General features: G+C 47.8%; 2 protein-coding genes across 3 annotated transcripts in view; both read right to left on the bottom strand.

Moving 5' to 3' along the window:
• TESMIN (testis expressed metallothionein like protein) overlaps positions 1-5,066 on the bottom strand; it is a gene marked incomplete at its 5' end in the record, with an annotated part of 37,182 nt that extends 32,116 nt beyond the window's left edge. Inside the window, 2 exons of the mRNA XM_082628135.1 lie at positions 1,016-1,174; positions 4,590-5,066. Coding sequence (XP_082484261.1) covers positions 1,016-1,174; positions 4,590-5,066 — 636 coding nt within the window. The remainder of the gene's footprint in view (positions 1-1,015; positions 1,175-4,589) is intronic.
• Positions 5,067-8,747: 3,681 nt separating this feature from the next.
• Positions 8,748-16,158, bottom strand: part of CPT1A (carnitine palmitoyltransferase 1A) — a 65,228-nt gene continuing 57,817 nt past the window's right edge. For both annotated transcript variants that reach the window (XM_082628250.1, XM_082628251.1), the window contains exons 16-19: positions 14,625-14,777; positions 13,823-13,936; positions 13,484-13,576; positions 8,748-10,962 (exon numbers count right to left, since the gene is read on the bottom strand). In XM_082628250.1, coding sequence (XP_082484376.1) covers positions 10,876-10,962; positions 13,484-13,576; positions 13,823-13,936; positions 14,625-14,777 — 447 coding nt within the window. In that variant the 3' untranslated portion in view covers positions 8,748-10,875. The remainder of the gene's footprint in view (positions 10,963-13,483; positions 13,577-13,822; positions 13,937-14,624; positions 14,778-16,158) is intronic.

The following is a 16,158-nucleotide window of genomic DNA, read 5'->3' as shown; positions in this document are numbered from 1 at the left end:
AGTTAAAGTATATGCCTTAGGGCTAAGGCCTCCTTTATCGGAATAAAGAGCTGATAGGGGGACGGCAAATGTTGGTTCTCCGGACTCTGCTAAAAGAATGCTTGGGGGCTTCCCTGGTGGCGCAGTGGTTGAGGGTCCGCCTGCCGATGAGGGGACACGGGTTTGTGCCCCGGTCTGGGAGGATCCCACGTGCCGCGGAGCGGCTGGGCCCGTGAGCCATGGCCGCTGAGCCTGCGCGTCCGGAGCCTGTGCTCCGCAACGGGAGAGGCCACAACAGTGAGAGGCCCATGTACCGCAAAAAAAAGAAAAAAAGAAAAAAATAATAATAATAAATAAAAGAATGCTTGGGGCTGGATTCCCTAGCTCCCCCCATTTCCCAGTCTTCACCACACCGAGACCTGGAGTCCTCAACGTACCACTTACAAGAAGACTATGTAACATCTCTGTTTTCTTATCCATAAAACGTAGATAAAAACAATGCGTACACTACAGAGTTGATAGAGGATTAAATGAAATTACAAACATGCAAAAACATCGCAGAAACCACAAATGTCACTGATTACCTATCTTACATGCGTGTTAGTTAGTATTAGGACTTTGGAGGCAGGCAGGCAGGAAAGCAGCCTCTGTACTGCAGCCACAGAACGGGAGCTTCACCATCCCAGCAACATGCCAAACCATGCAGCTCAGCCAGCTGCCCCGTTCCTGGGCCAACCACGGGTCTGCATGGACTGATGTCACTTATGGCTTCTCTCCTCAACAAAGAGAGTGGTGTCCTAATCTTTGTTTGATTTGTTAAGATCAAGTAGAAATGAGAATCTTAGACGTGACAGAAACATTAGAAAGGCTCTAATTATATCCCTCTTTTCATAGATAAGACAACCCAAAATGCTGATACGACAAGTAAACAGAATGAAAAATAATGACTGAAAATATATTACTGTTGACTTAGTCATGGTAAGGGTCAAACATTTGATATGATGTTAGTCAGACACATTTTCTTTGGCATAATTACCATTGGGTTAGAGTCTTTCTTCTGAGAGCAGCCAGAGGCATCCTCTGCTTCTTGTGAGGCTGGGAACTTGCAACAGGACTCCTGGGCCAGAGGGTTCTGCAAAGTTGCTTCCTCCAGATTGTTACTTGTGATAGTACCATCTGCTTCCTTGATTTCAACCTAAAAAAGCAAACGTTAGTTTAGAAATCACGTTTTGGCCATTGTACTTTACAGTTGCATAATACAGAAAATTCTTTGTAGAAGTTACATTTTTAAAGTAAAGAGCAGCCTTACTCTTAGTGTCCTCTCTTCCCGACTATTATTCTCTCTCTGGGGCAGCAAGATGGGGTGACAAGTCCTCTGACCAGCCTCACTGGGGATCAAGGACCCCCGAGGACAAGGACCATCTGCCCACGAGGTGTGGAGATGTGATTTTGATGTGGCCCTCTTGCTGCTTCAAAAACACAGTATAAGTAACTTGAGAAGATTCTGCGGTTGGTCAGCTGCCCCTTGAGCTCCTCGACAGCCCCCTACTCCAAAGGAGCTGGCTGCCTCATGGGACCTTCCTTAAAACCGTGTGAAATGGTGCTCCTCTATTGCCACTCTCAGAGCACGCTCATTAGGTTGTATTAATGTTCTAGTCTGTTGTTTGGCTTTTTCATCAAGAAGCCTGACATCCTTGCTGATGTTTTAGTAATATTTATATTGTAACTTACAATGTATTTAGAGTAATGTTTATAAATAGTAGAGCTTCCCTAACTGAATGGTAGGACAATAATTAACATGAAAACAGTGAGGGTAGGGAATAACTTGCCAACTTTAACTTTGTTTTTAAGCTATCCTCTGCAACGACTCAGTGACACACCGGCAAAATTACCAAAAATAGGGAGAGATTCCAATGATGTTACTGAAAATCAACAGAATTTTAAAAACTAAAAAGTCTCGATGATTAAAAAAATAATAACCATTAGATTTAAGTGTTTTAAAATCAGGGTGCTTCTTTTTAAGATGTGATACTGTGCGGAGGATTGGGAAGCAGCAGTCAACCTGCACTCACATCACCTCTCCCTCCCCTCCTTAACCTCCACCTGCCCAGACTGCCTATTAGAGAGTACAGGTGAGCTTCCCCAGAGGCCAGGAGGCAGGTCATAAAGTCCTTCAAAGAAGAGTGATTCTATGGTAACATTCTGAAGACCTCATATAAAATCACAGCACAGACAACTATCTTTCAAAGTGTGGGTGTTGACTCCAAACTTGGAGATCGTCTAACTTAAAATCTGGGATCTAAACAATTAATAGTTTTCATGGACTGCCAAATCCCTTAGCACATCAGACTAGCATCTAGGTATAAATGATTCAAAAGACAGAGGAAAGTTTAGCTATATTTCAAGTTATAACTTTATTTAGATATTTCAAATTTTATAGGAACGTAGAAAGTTTTCAATTTTCGTCTGCTTTCTGCTTTGGGGAATTTGTCATGTACACATCATCAAAGTTTATTTTTATTTTTAAAAATTATTTATTTATTTATTTATTTATTTATTTTGGCTGTGTTGGGTCTTAGTTGCAGTACGCGGGATCTTTGTTGTGGCGCTGGAACTCTTAGTTTCGGCAGGCATGTGAGATTTAGTTCCCCAAGCATGGATGGAACCCAGGCCCCCCGCATTGGGAGCACGGAGTCTTACCCACTGGACCACCAGGGAAGTCCCACATCATCAAAGTTTAGATTTAACTTATCTCCCTGTAATTAACAAATACTTATACGGTAAATATATCAATTCCTCGACTCCATGCAACTGATATCTGAACTACTTACAGTATAGTAAAATCCTATTTTTACAGAATAAACAGAGGTCAATATGTGGGAATGAATTTCTAGAAAAAGGAAATTAGCAATTGACCCTGAATATTTACTGAAAAATAATTCCACTCTGCTTAAAAGACAAACATGCCCATGCTAAATCTTCTTCATTTTATTAGTGAATTAGGAAATTGTCAATAAAAATTCAAAAAACCAAAGAAATAGCATCCAAATAGTCTCTCCTTTATTTTGTTAAAATTGAATTACATTTAAAGAGAATTTACTATTTTAACGTGAGCTAGTTCCTTTCCTGCTCTGGTGAATGCTCACTGAGTCCCCTTGGTACAGGAAGGGAGCGGTGCTAGGACCAAGAGGCAAAAGGTGCTGGGACACACATTTGGTCTGGTAGCAAAATGGAGTGTCTGACATTACAAGCCATCTGAAAAAGATTCCGAGGAAGACCTCTGCACCAGCTGAAAGCTGGTGGGACTAGGTATGCTCCATGGTTTCTCTAGGCCTCAGCCTCTCCTCCCCACCTTTCCTGTGCGCTAAGGAGCAGTGATTATGCTCAAAGAACACCAGAAAACAGAAATCTAAGCTCCTGCTGCTACGGCTTATGATATGCAAACAAAGTCAGGCTCCAGCCAGCTCAACAGTTCAAAAATGTTCCACAAAAGCTTAATTTATGACTTACTAAAATGATTTAACAGCTGAGTAATCTAGTTTTCCAAACTAGATCGTTTTGAGGGGCCAGTACACATTTCCTTACAGATCCTTTGTTTCCTTTAAAACTTGATTTGTTTAGCTTCAGCAAGAACAGAGCAGAAAAGGGGAGTTCCCTGGCGGTCCAGTGGTTAGGACTCTGTGCTTTCACTGCCCAGTGTCCAGGTTCAAAATAAATAGATAAGGGCTTCCGTGGTGGCGCAGTGGTTGAGAGTCCGCCTGCCGATGCAGGGGACGCAGGTTCGTGCCCCGGTCCGGGAAGATCCCACATGCCGTGGAGCGGCTGGGCCCGTGAGCCATGGCCGCTGAGCCTGCACGTCCAGAGCCTGTGCTCCGCAACGGGAGAGGCCACAACAGTGAGAGGCCCGCGTACCAAAAAAAAAAAAAGATAAACAAATAAGAACAAAGCAGAAAATTGCCAGTAGTTATCCACAGCAAAAGAGGGTAGCTGGCTGACAATTACCATGAATTCATGTAGACTCTGATTTATATTACATACGCTTGAGGAACAACCACTTATTAGCAGAGGGAAGTTCTAACACCTTGATTTCAAGGCTCACCAAACACAGGTACTAACTGTGAGTCCTGGCTGTGAATTACAACCCTTATCAATCTAAAGGGGAAAAAATGTAAAAGGTGAGCACGTGAAGACTCCCACTGCATTTGTTTTCACAGACACTAGGGTTTCTTTCCTAAAGCCGCTTTTAAAACTTTCTAGGGACTTCCCTGGTGGTCCAGTGGTTAGGGTTCCACGCTTGCACTGTAAGGGGCACGGGCTAAGCTCCCTGGCTGAAAAAAAAAAAAAAATCTACTTGTTTCCCTCCTCTTTTGTTGTATGATCTCTGCCGGGTTAGGCCAGGTTTGAACCAGGGACCGAGGACCTAATTCACCTTCAGGTAGAATGGCTTGGCTGGGTGATGCATCTCGCGTTTAGCAAGGGATGCGCCCTGTTGGGAATGACTGAATCCGATCAGGGATGCTACTGACACGAGAAAAATCTTGGTAGAAGCAGGAAGTCTCCCGTCTCCACTAGGGCAGGGGTGAGGGGGTACTGTGCGACGTGGATCTTACTGGAATCATGAGGACGCCGTGGTGGGCGGCTCCTTCCCTGGCCCAGGCGCCCAGGGGCCCGACGGCACGACTCCTGTGCGGGGTCAGCAGGGAGGACAGGCAGTAGAGGTTGTAGGCCTGCGGCTGCTGGGCGGCAGGAAGAACGGCGTCTTCCAGGGGATTGAGCTTGGGAAGACTCGGGTTCTCCCCGAGCGTTTCCTCATCTTCGTTCTCATCCTCCAGCAGCTCCTCTTTGACTTTGCCCTCGCAGTCCCCGCCGAGCGGGGCGTTGAAGGCGTGCAGCAGGGGCTCTTTGGGGTCCGCGGAGCCCAGGTACGCGTCTTTGAAGACGTGGAACTCATCTGCCTCTTGCGTCACCGCCACCGGGGTTTTCAGGGGAAGGATTTCCGGAACAAACTGACTCTCGGCGCTGAAAAGGTCTATCACCATCTCGTCTTCGGGGCTGGACATATCGCCCAGCAGAGAGGCCTCCTCCATGTCCACTGGGGGCACCCGGGCCCGGGCATCGCCCAGCACCCGGCGCGAGGGGGATCCGGCGGGAACCGCACACCTGCAACGACGCGGCGCAGTCAGGCGGCGGCCCCCACCCGCCCCGGCCGCCGACCCGGGGGGCCCGCCGCTCCCGAGAGGCCGGCCTAAGGGGCCCGCCCACCCCACCCCCCACCCCACCCCCCACCAGCGAGGCCGACCGGAGAAAGGGCCCTGCTGGCCCGACCGGCCGACTGGGGCTGAAAGGGGCGGGGGTCCGTCATTCTCGAGGGGCAGACCTGGAGGTCCCGCCGCCCCTGACGGGGACGACTGGAGAGGGGGGTCCCGCCGCCCCCTCGAGGCTGACTAGGGGCCCCACCGTCCCCCTCCCCTCTGCAGACCCGAGGCCGGACCGGGGACCGCGGGGAAACCCGACGGCTGCCGGGGTCTCAGGCACCGGAGGGGCGCCGAGTCAGGCCTCTCAGACGGCGCACCTGTGGCCCCGGGAGCTGGCAGAGCGCCGAGCGCGGGGGCGGGGCCGAGCAACTGACGGTTGGGGAGGAGGCGGGGCCATGGACTGGGGCAGGGCCAGGGGCGAAGCGGAGGCGGGGCTCGCGGAGGTGGGCGGGGCCAGGGCGAGGCGGAGGCGGGGCGCGTGAGGCGGGGTCAGAGGGTGGGAGGGGTTGGGGGTGATGCGAAGGCGGGGCGCAGAAGTGAGTGGGGGCATGGGCGGGTCCCGGAAGTGTGAGGGGATAAGCAGGGATGGGGGCGGGGGAGGCGGCCCCCGTGACAGTGCTGGAGGGTGGTGGGCGGGGCGAGCTGGGCGGAGTCGGGGCCGGAGGTCAGGGACCGGCCAGTTGAGGGGAGGTGGACGGGGAAGGACACTCCCGGGACCAGCAGCTCCAGGCTCAGGTGGGGAGCCAGAAACCCCCAGGCCAGTCTGAGGCAGCGCTGGCTGGGACTCCCTGGCTTGACCGCAGACCTTAATCTTGACCGTGTATTTTTTCTGCCCTCGAGCAATGTAAGCAACCCAAGGACTCCGGGCTTTCACTGCCAAGACCCAGGGTTCAATCCCTGGTTGGGGAACTAAGATCCTTCAAGACCCTCGGCGCGGCCCCACCCCCCCAAAAAAAGTAATGCATTCGCTTTCTAATCTCGCTGAATCAAACAGTAGTAACCAAGGCACACCAGCACTATGCACTATTCGGCTGTACACTTCAGCGTTCAAGAAATCGCAAGAAAATTTTGCGATTTCTTCACACATCAGACATTTCTAGTGAGCAGTCCCCATGGGTCAGGCGTGCATGGCCATCTGTGTGAGTCACCATGCCGGGCAGGATCAAAGGCCTGGGACCTTTGAGCACCTGCAGTTGACAATCCAGAAATTTAAGGCACAGCTTTAAGTTGCTGGGACTTTCTTATCTGAAAAATTATAATGGGACATTAAAAGTTGACATTAAAAGAACATAATGTAATTAAATTCTCACTGTTGGAATTTTCCTACCATGTGAATGACTTAAAATATATTCCCAGCCACTAGTTCATTGCAAACATACTTGCCTTGAAATACTGTCCAGTTCTTGGAGAATTCATTTCCTGTGTGCCTATGATCTATAGGGCAGGACTCCATAGAAAGCTTTAGTGGCTTCTTCAGATTAAAATTAGGACAGATTTTTTCTTTAGTTATACAGAATGTCCTTCATTTAGGATTTTTTTAATACTAGGTCCTTGTTGGTTATGTTTTAAATATAGCAGTGTGTACATGTCAATCCCAAACTCCCAATCTATCCCTCCCCCACACCCTTCCCCCCAGTAACCATAAATTCCTTCTCTAAGTCTGTAAGTCTGTTTCTGTTTTGTAAATAAGTTCATTTGTATCATTTTAATTTTTTTTAGATTCCACATATAAGCGATTTCATATGATATTTGTCTTTCTCTGACTTACTTCACTTAGTATGATAATCTCCAGGTCCATCCATGTTGCTGCAAATGGCATTATTTCATTCTTTTTAATGGCTGTGTAATATTCCATTGTATATATGTACCACATCTTATTTATCCATTCAACTGTCAATGGACATTTAGGATTTTTAAACTTTATGATGGTTGGAAAGTGATATGCATTCAGTAGAAACCATACTTCAAATTTTGAATTTTGGTCTTTTCCCAAGCTAGGGATATGTATGCTCCCTTCTAGTGAGGCTGGGCAGCTCTCAGACATGCAATCACAAGGATAAACAACCGATACATTTACAAGCATTCTGTTTTTCACTTTCAGGACAGTATCAATAAATTCCATGAGATAGTCAACACATTATTATAAAATAGGCTTTGTGTTAGATGATTTTGCCCAACTGTAGGCTAATGTTAGTATTCTGAGCACATTTAAGGTAGGCTAGGCTAAGCTATGATGTTTGGTAGGGTAGGTTTATTAGGTGCATTTTTGATTTACTGTGGGTTTATCAGGACTTAACCCCATCATAAGTCGATGAAGACCTGTACAGTACATAAGCCCTCCTACCAAAATAATTAAATATTACAGATAAAGCTGAAGTTCCCTTGGGTTCCATACCATCCACAATCACACTGCCTTTCAAAGAGGGAATCCCTGTGAAGTCTGCTGTGTATCTTTTCAGCCCTTTCTCTGGAGATCAGCATACACCTGTCATGTGGATCTCCTTAATTTTATGGCTGGAAAAGCCACATCTCTTTGAACTCAGCTGAGTTTGGGGGCAGGCCTGAGAATGCAACTCAGGCTTCCCAAACTGTAGGCAATATAAACTGAAGAACCCAAGTGGAAAACCGTGAAGAGCTTGAATAGCCTGAGAAGCACATCAACCCCCTGGCCGTACCGTTCACTCCTTCACACATCAGACATTTCTAGTGAACAGTCCCCATGGGTCAGGCGTGCATGGCCATCTGTGTGTCACCATGCTGGGCAGGATCAAAGGCCTGGAGCCTTTGAGCACCTGCAGTTCCTAGATGCTCTTCTGGCCCTGTTGGATCGGCCAAGGCCGGCTCTGTCTTGTCATTCAGGCCTCAGCTCAAACCCACTTTTTTTTTTTTTCGGCCACGCAGCTTGCTGGACCTTAGTTCCCTGACCAGGGATGGAACCCGGGCCCCCTGCAAAGGAAGCGAGGAGTCCTAACCACTGGACCACCAGGGAATTCCCCCAAACCCATTTCTAAATCAGCCTCCTCCCCGAGCCAGCTACTCTTCCCCCCCCACCACACACACACACAAGTGCCCAGGAACCCTTAAGACCCTTTGAGAGGTTTCCTTGGTTCTCAACCTCCTCCCAGTAAAATGTGATATCGACGACAGCCAGAACCTTTTGGGGTCCCTGCTGTATTCCCAGTGCCTAGAACAGAGCTAAGCATACAGTAGGTGTTCAATAAGAACTGTGGAGAAAACAGAATTCATGTAATTTACTGAGCACCTATTATGTGTCAGGCGCTGTTCTAAGCCCCGGGGCAAGGGTGAGGATGCACAAATGAACACAGCAAAATCCACAGCCCTTCTTAGCAGCCACCCTTCTCTGTCAGGTGTGTGAATCGAGCGATGTCCACTCTGCCCAACCCGAGGCCTTTTCTGCATATCTTGGTTGGTCACCTTTGTCCCAAGTGCCTGAGCCTGGTACTTGACCTATAGCCTCCTTATCAGTATAACAAAAGAGACAGAAAGCAATACTGTGGTAGACTGGAATTAATGTTTTTATTAATGATAACATTCATACTGCATTTCTAAGATTTATCCAAAAAAGCATATTGTATTTACATGCAATGGCCAATTCAAGATAACAAATTCAGACCACAGCTCCGTTAAGACTATGGCTTATTCCAAATTCAATTAAATACATCATACTCCTACCCCCTGCTTTCAACATGTACAATAAAAACCCATTCTTCCTCCTTTTAGGGAATATAAAATTGCATTGATAACTGCACGGATTAGCAGTGATTACATTTGAAACACTTAAAACCTGAGAGACAAGCCCAAGTAAGTCTGAGTGCTAACGTGTCTGTGCTCGAATTCACCCGTGAATCATAATACAGACTGGTCAGTGGTCAACAGTGTATGATTTCAGTGGCCCTGGCTTCGACTGGGAGCTACACCTCGCTGAGGCAGAGGGGCTGTACCCCTCACGCCTCCTTGACTACATAACACAGATGAACAGGGCCTTTTGTTGCTGTGGTGGTTAGATGTCCCTTTTTGCTCTTTTCGTCTGTTCTCATTTCTGCTTGCTTTTAAAAGAAAAAAAAAGTCTTTGGCCCATTTAGGTGGGGTTTTTACATCACAACATGTACAGGAATAAAATATGCACGTGCTCCGCAGCAAGCGCCTTCCTCTTGCTCCAAGGGTTCGGCCTCGTCACCGTATCGCTGGAGTTCAGAACTCTTAGAGCGGCGAGCCCCACCAGAACATAGTGGTCAGAAAAATAAATACATGATTTTAACAGACGGACAGCTAAGCTTGTCATTACAGCCCAGAGGCAGTGGGTATTATTTCATTCCATGATCCGTTCTTTTTACATTAAATACTGAAGACGATTCAGCGCCTCATCGCTTTTTGGTCAATCACTCGATCAAGGCACTCCCGTCCAAAGGGTAGGCTGTGTTAAACCCAGCACCTGTCACCTGCGACATTCTAGGAGGTCACCGATAACCCATCTCCCTCCGTCTCCCTGGAAACGGGAGTGCGTCTCCTCTCTCACCAGCTGGGATGCCCAACCCTGACTGCCCTGAGGTTTGCTTTTCTCAAGTTTTGTTCCCTCCTCAGTGGCAAATGTCATGTTCTCCCTGCTGCCAGTTTGGGTAAGCAGGAATCCTGAGGCACCTAGGATGTTTGATTTTTCAGTGAGTGCTCCAGACACATGATCTTCGACCATCACATCCCCTGCTCCCCATTTCTGAGGCACGCCCACGTCTTCTTTTGCAGCTTAACGAGGAAGCATAAGGAAGGCAGTCTGATGGGGGAATGCAGCACAACTGCCCTCGTAAGGGAACTGGTCCTTCTGGGATACAGGGACACCACAGTAAAATGCCTACATAGGGTTATCCACCCAGTAAGTTGAGAAGCAGTAAGACACCCACAATTCCACCTAAAGACTTTACAAAATAAACCTCTCGTGCAGTCTCCCTTACATTTAGGGCCTTCCGTTTTTAAGGCACTGGGTTTCGAAGACTTGCAAGGTCAGGAAAACTAAAGATGAGACATACTACATGCTTCAAACATGGAGAGGCAAATGCATATGACCAAACTAGACAGTGACAGAGTTACCACAGGGACAGAATGGGTTCCAAAAGCACAGCTTTTCTTGGTTAGTGCATTGCATGTGCGTTGGCTACTAACTGCTAACATCTGCAGCTTAAACAATGCTTTTCTCTCGGAAGGAAACAAATGTTTACATCGCTCTGATAAAATTAAATGCCCGTAAGTACCAAGTGTCCAGTGGCCGCCGAGGAAGCGTGCCGGGTCGGCCGTTTCCAACGAGTATGAAGTCACAGCCCCACTCATTCCATAAATCGCTCAACGACACTTTCATCCCTTAAGAAACACAAGGCGATGGGAAGACCTTAGTGGGGACTTTAATCCAATGTCCCCCAGGTTAGGACCTGCTTGGAAGGAGTAGGGTTATACTTCATGGGGTGGCGCCTGCCGTCTAGAAAAGCAAGAACACCAAACCCTCGAAGGAAAGGAAACGTCTGAGTCTTTTAGAGCAAATTTTCATCCTGAACTACAATCAGGATTCACAGCTATTTTTCATTTGGTTTTTCATCCGAAGAGCTCATTTTCCTTCCTGGCAGTGCTAAGGGATTTACTTTTTGGAATTGGAGCTGAGCCCGAACAAACTCACGATGTCAATCATTGCTTGTTTCAGGTTCTTCCCAAAGCGATGAGAATCCTTTCATTTAAAAACAAAAAACAGAAACAGGTTACAATGTGGAAATTCTCACATTTCAAGCCTTTTCACTTGTAATCTGACTCGAAGAACTAACATTCCTTTTTGCCAATTCTCTAAGCTTTGACTTAGTCACTTAATCATTAAGTTATAGCGTCTGGAGAGATGTTAAGGGTTAACAAAGATAGCATACATGTTTGTGTGTGTGTGTGTGTTTTCATTTTCCATGATAGGTTGTTACAAGACACTGCATATAGTTCCCTGTGCTATACAGTACAACTTGGCTGCTTACCTATTTTATATATAGTAGTGTATATTTGTTTTGTTTTGTTTTTGAAAACTAAGGTGCTTTATTTCTTTGTAAAAACAACTTATCAAGAGTAGTTTGGGGCTTCCCTGGTGGCGCAGTGATTGAGAGTCCGCCTGCCGATTCAGGGGACACGGGTTCGTGCCCCGGTCCAGGAAGATCCCACATGCCGCAGAGCGGCTGGGCCCGTGAGGCATGGCCGCTGAGCCTGCGCGTCCGGAGCCTGTGCTCCGCAACGGGAGAGGCCACAACAGTGAGAGGCCTGCGTACCGCAAAAAAAAAAAAAAAAAGAGTAGTTTGAACAGTACCTGTCTTATTCTTCTCATATAACTTATCGTATGGAGCAAACATCGTTTCCATGCCTCAGCTAACTGTCACACACCTTTTGAAGTTTCCATTAGCTTCCAACACTTTATCTTTTGCAGTGAAATAACTGATAGTTTGTTTTTTTAATTTAATTTTTATTTTATATTATAGTTGATTTACAACGTTGTGTTAGTTTCAGGTGTACAGCAAAGTCAATCAGTTATACATATACATATATCCATTCTTTTTCAGATTCTTTTCCCATACAGGTTATTACAGAATACTGAGTAGAGTTCCTTGTGCTATACAGTAGGTCCTTATTGACTATCTACTTTATATATAGTACTGTGTATCTGCTAATCCCAAACTCCTAATTTATCCCTCCCCACCCCCTTTTCCCTTTGGTAACCATAAGTTTGTTTTCTATGTCTGTGACTCTATTTCCGTTTTGTAAATAAGTTCATTTTTATCATTTTTTTAGATTCTACATATAAGTGATTGTATGTGATATTTATCTTTCTCTGTCTGACTTACTTCACTTAGTATGATAATCCCTAGGTCCAACCATGTTGCTGCAAATGGCATTATTTCGTTTTTTTTATGGCAGAGTAATATTCCACTGTGTGTGTATGCATGTGTGTGTGTATATATATACACACACACACACGCACACACACTACATCTTCTTTATCCATTCATCTCTTGAGGGACATTCAGGTTGCTTCCATGTCTTAGCTATTGTAAATAGTGCCACTATGAACATTGGGGTGCATGTTATCTTTTTTTTTTTTTTTTTTTTTGCGGTATGCAGGCCTCTCACTGTTGTGGCCTCTCCCGTTGCGGAGCACAGGCTCCAGATGCGCAGGCTCCGTGGCCATGGCTCACGGGCCCAGCTGCTCCGCGGCATGTGGGATCCTCCCAGACCAGGGCACAAACCCATGTCCCCTGCATCGACAGGCGGACCCCCAACCATTGCGCCACCAGGGAAGCCCCATGTTATCTTTTTGAATTAAGAGTTTTCTTTGGATATATGCCCAGGAGTGGGATTGCAGGATAATATGGTAGCTCTATTTTTAGTTTCTTAAGGAACCTCCATACTGTTTTCCATAGTGGCTGCACCAATTTACATTCTGTGTGGGTGTGGTTTCCCCTAATCTAAGGCTTCCCCTAATGTCAATGTGTTACATAAAACACAATAAGCGGGCCTCCCTGGTGGCGCAGTGGTTGAGAGTCCGCCTGCCGATGCAGGGGATACGGGTTCGTGCCCCGGTCTGGGAGGATCCCATATGCCGCGGAGCGGCTGGGCCCGTGAGCCATGGCCGCTAAGCCTGTGCGTCCGGAGCCTGTGCTCCGCAACGGGAGAGGCCACAACAGTGAGAGGCCCGCGTACTGCAAAAAAAAAAAAAAAAAAAAAAAAAAAAAAACACAATAAGCAAGTGAATTCCAATCTTCTCTGTTAAAGGTGAACCTGGCATTGCCTGTCAGGCTATGTACAATGTGGAAAGGAGAGAATATAAATAAGGATTAAATGTGCCATGCTAGGAAGGTGGTCATGGGTTCCACTCACAGAGAACACTGCAGACCCCTGCTTCAATGTGTATATGTATTTCTTAGCACGTGCACACGAATCTTAGTCCACCCTCCAATGTTACAGAGAGTCTGGAAGCTGTAGAAGCACTCCAACATTACGATTTAAAACCACTCTGACCAGCAAAGATACACACTTTCAACCAAATAAGATCGATCCCTTTAAAACTATTAAGAGACTTTCAAAATCCTTGTTTTGAAAATGTCCCAACCAAGTAAGAGTACATAACTGAATTGAAATTTTCTGTCAAATCAAGGATGTGCTCAAAAGAAAACAGTGAAAAACCCCAACTTTAGAAAAGAGAACTTTTGTTTTGTACTTACTGTCTCAGGGCAGGAGAACTTGGAAGAAATGTGGAAACTGATGAGCTTCTCACCCACGAGAATGTACGACACCCCATAGCCGTCGTCAGCAACCTATGGAAAAGCAGGTTTAAATGGATCCGTGGGGGAACCTCCCTGGCGGTCCAGTGGTTGAGACCCCGCGCTTCCACTGCAGGGGGCATGGGTTCCATCCCTGGCCGGGGAACTAAGATCCTGCATGCCACGGGGCACGGCGAATCCATCAATAGAATCCTGGGCAATGAGGCCACGGGCAAAGGGAATTTCTGACATTTTCACTATGAGACTGCCATCAATATCTGCAGACGCTTGGCCGCTTACCGGTCCAAAGCCGCCTCCGCTTGACACGTACTCTGGATTCCTTTCCAAATTGAACAGTTCCACCTGCTGCTGAGGGGTCTGGCTGGTGGATAATCTCCAAGGCTCAGATAGCACCTGTGGAGTAAAACAAGGAAATGTTCCAACAACACTTCCCAATTCCATCCTCTTTGGTGTTCGCACTGTTTCAGACACCAGAGGCCTATGTCCCTGAAGGCCTCGCCGGCGGCTCAGGGCAGGTCTGTAGAGAGGGATGGAGCAGGTGAGGACACCCGGACTGGAGGGGCCAACACCGGCTGATGGGGTCTTAAGGCAGGGAAGGTGGCAGATACGTGGAGTAAGATTCGGAACGGGGGCAGTGGTGTGCTGGAGCTGACTGGTACCAGCTCCCCTGAGATGGCTGCCAAATTTCCGGAATTTTCCAAGCTGCTTGTTAAACACAGCCATTATTAAAAAATTAAATTTTATTGGGACTTCCCTGGTGGTCCAGTGGTTAAGACTCCATACTTCCACTGCAGGGGGCATGGGTTCGATCCCTGGTCGGGGAACTAAGAGTTCGCATGCTGCGTGGCACGGCTGAAGGAAAAGAAAAAAACACTCAGAGCTCATCACCTGCTAATTATTTTAGTACAAGCCACGGCATTCCAGGGGTTGAAGAAATGCGGCTCCAATTTTCCATGGTGAGGACAGTTGAGCCCCAAGACCCACCTGTGAGGCCAGTTCCGATTGGCAAAGCTGTACTACTGATCTACTAAGTTTTGGTTTAGCCAAGAAAGCTGAGCGGGCTGCCCCAGAAGTGACTCACCTCCTTCAGGAAAGGGGAGTCAACAGCGAGGTATTTGGACACCACATAGAGGCAGAAGAGATGGCGGTCGATCCCGGCACCGGTCATCGCCAGGCGGCACAGGTGCTGATGCTTCTTGCACGCAATCTTGAATAACTTGAGCCTCTGTTCAGCCTAAAATAACAAAAGACGGGGACTTTCAAGTCGTGCATCATGGGCTAAGCTCCAGGATGAGGCTCATGGCCCTTCTCTCCAGCGGTCCAACAAGGTGCTGAGAAATCAGGTCACTGGTGGCGGTGCGGGTGCGGGGGGGGGTGTCTCTGGGTAGTTGCCAAGGCGACCTGACCAGAAACCCCACTGGCCGGCTGCCGCTTCTGCAGATTTGCTGCGAACGGGGTGGCGTGGAGGCTGCAGGGGGTCAAGTTGTTGGAGACGCAGTTTCGGGGTCCTGTGTGCAGCCCACTGGGCATCATTCCACCTTTTATACAAATGAGACCACCAAGCAGGTAGGAAAGCTCCAGCCTCCAAGTCTCATCAAGTGGAAATGACGGTCTGTCCCTCTCAGCGGGCTGCGATGTTCCTGCAGGTCAAAAATAACCCTCCAAAGTGGTCTGGAAGTTCTACTAAAACAGCGCTTCTGGGGCCTTCAGGTTGGACCCGAAAAGCCTGCTTCAGCTTCGTTTGGGCCCTGTTCAGTCAATCACAGAACGAGGTGACACAGCACCCTTCCGTGGGATATGGAGGCCCATCCGGGTTTTGGCCCCCCCACTCCAGAACTGGTCCTCAAGGCTGATTCTGAAGGCAGCTAATGATGATTCTGAAGGTAGCTAATGACAGATCAGAGCAATCCGTCACAAGACCTACTGAGCTCTTCCCACAGAATCGAAAGCCTTTGCAGAACGGAGGTTCCTCCAGAGCAGAGCAAGAGCCCTGGGCCATGTCTCCTCGGGGGTCAGCAGGCACCTGCACTCCGGGTCAGGCAGAACTGGCCGTGGATGGGCCTCAGCCCCTAACTAGGTGTGCGGCCCAGCAGTTTGCCGAATTCATCTAAGTCTCTGTTCCTTTATCTACAAGAATAAACTGATGATACTTCAGCGGCCACCGCTAGGATTGTCAAAGGCAACGTACAGAAAACCTGGAGCCCCAAGCCTGCTCGAGAAGCTTCAGCATGGGCAGCAGGCTTCAGGAACCCCGAACAGAAGGCTCCTGTGATAGTCACTGTTTTCCCACCCAGACACCAACTACTTGCACCGTCTTGCAGCATCTCCCTGCCACTCCTTTACTCACTGGCTGTGTACTACTCTGATTTAAAGACTCTCAGGAAGTATAATCTGATTTATAGACGTTACAGAAGGACAGAAGATTGATGCAAACGTGAACCCTTGTGTCTCCTAACGGTTACCTTTTTTTTTTTTTTGCCACACCACGAGGCATGCAGGATCTTAGCTCCCCGACCATGGGTTGAACCCGCACCCCCTGCAGTGGAAGCGCGGAGTCCTAACCACTGGACCGCCTGGGAAGTCCCCGAGAGTCACCTTTTAATACTTTCTGTCCC

This window comes from Mesoplodon mirus (assembly GCF_964341445.2).
Source record: "Mesoplodon mirus genome assembly, chromosome: 7".
In the NCBI taxonomy this organism is placed as follows: Eukaryota; Metazoa; Chordata; class Mammalia; order Artiodactyla; family Ziphiidae; genus Mesoplodon; species Mesoplodon mirus.
The sequence above is the reverse complement of the archived record's forward strand: the minus strand, read 5'-3'. Positions and strand labels throughout refer to the sequence as shown.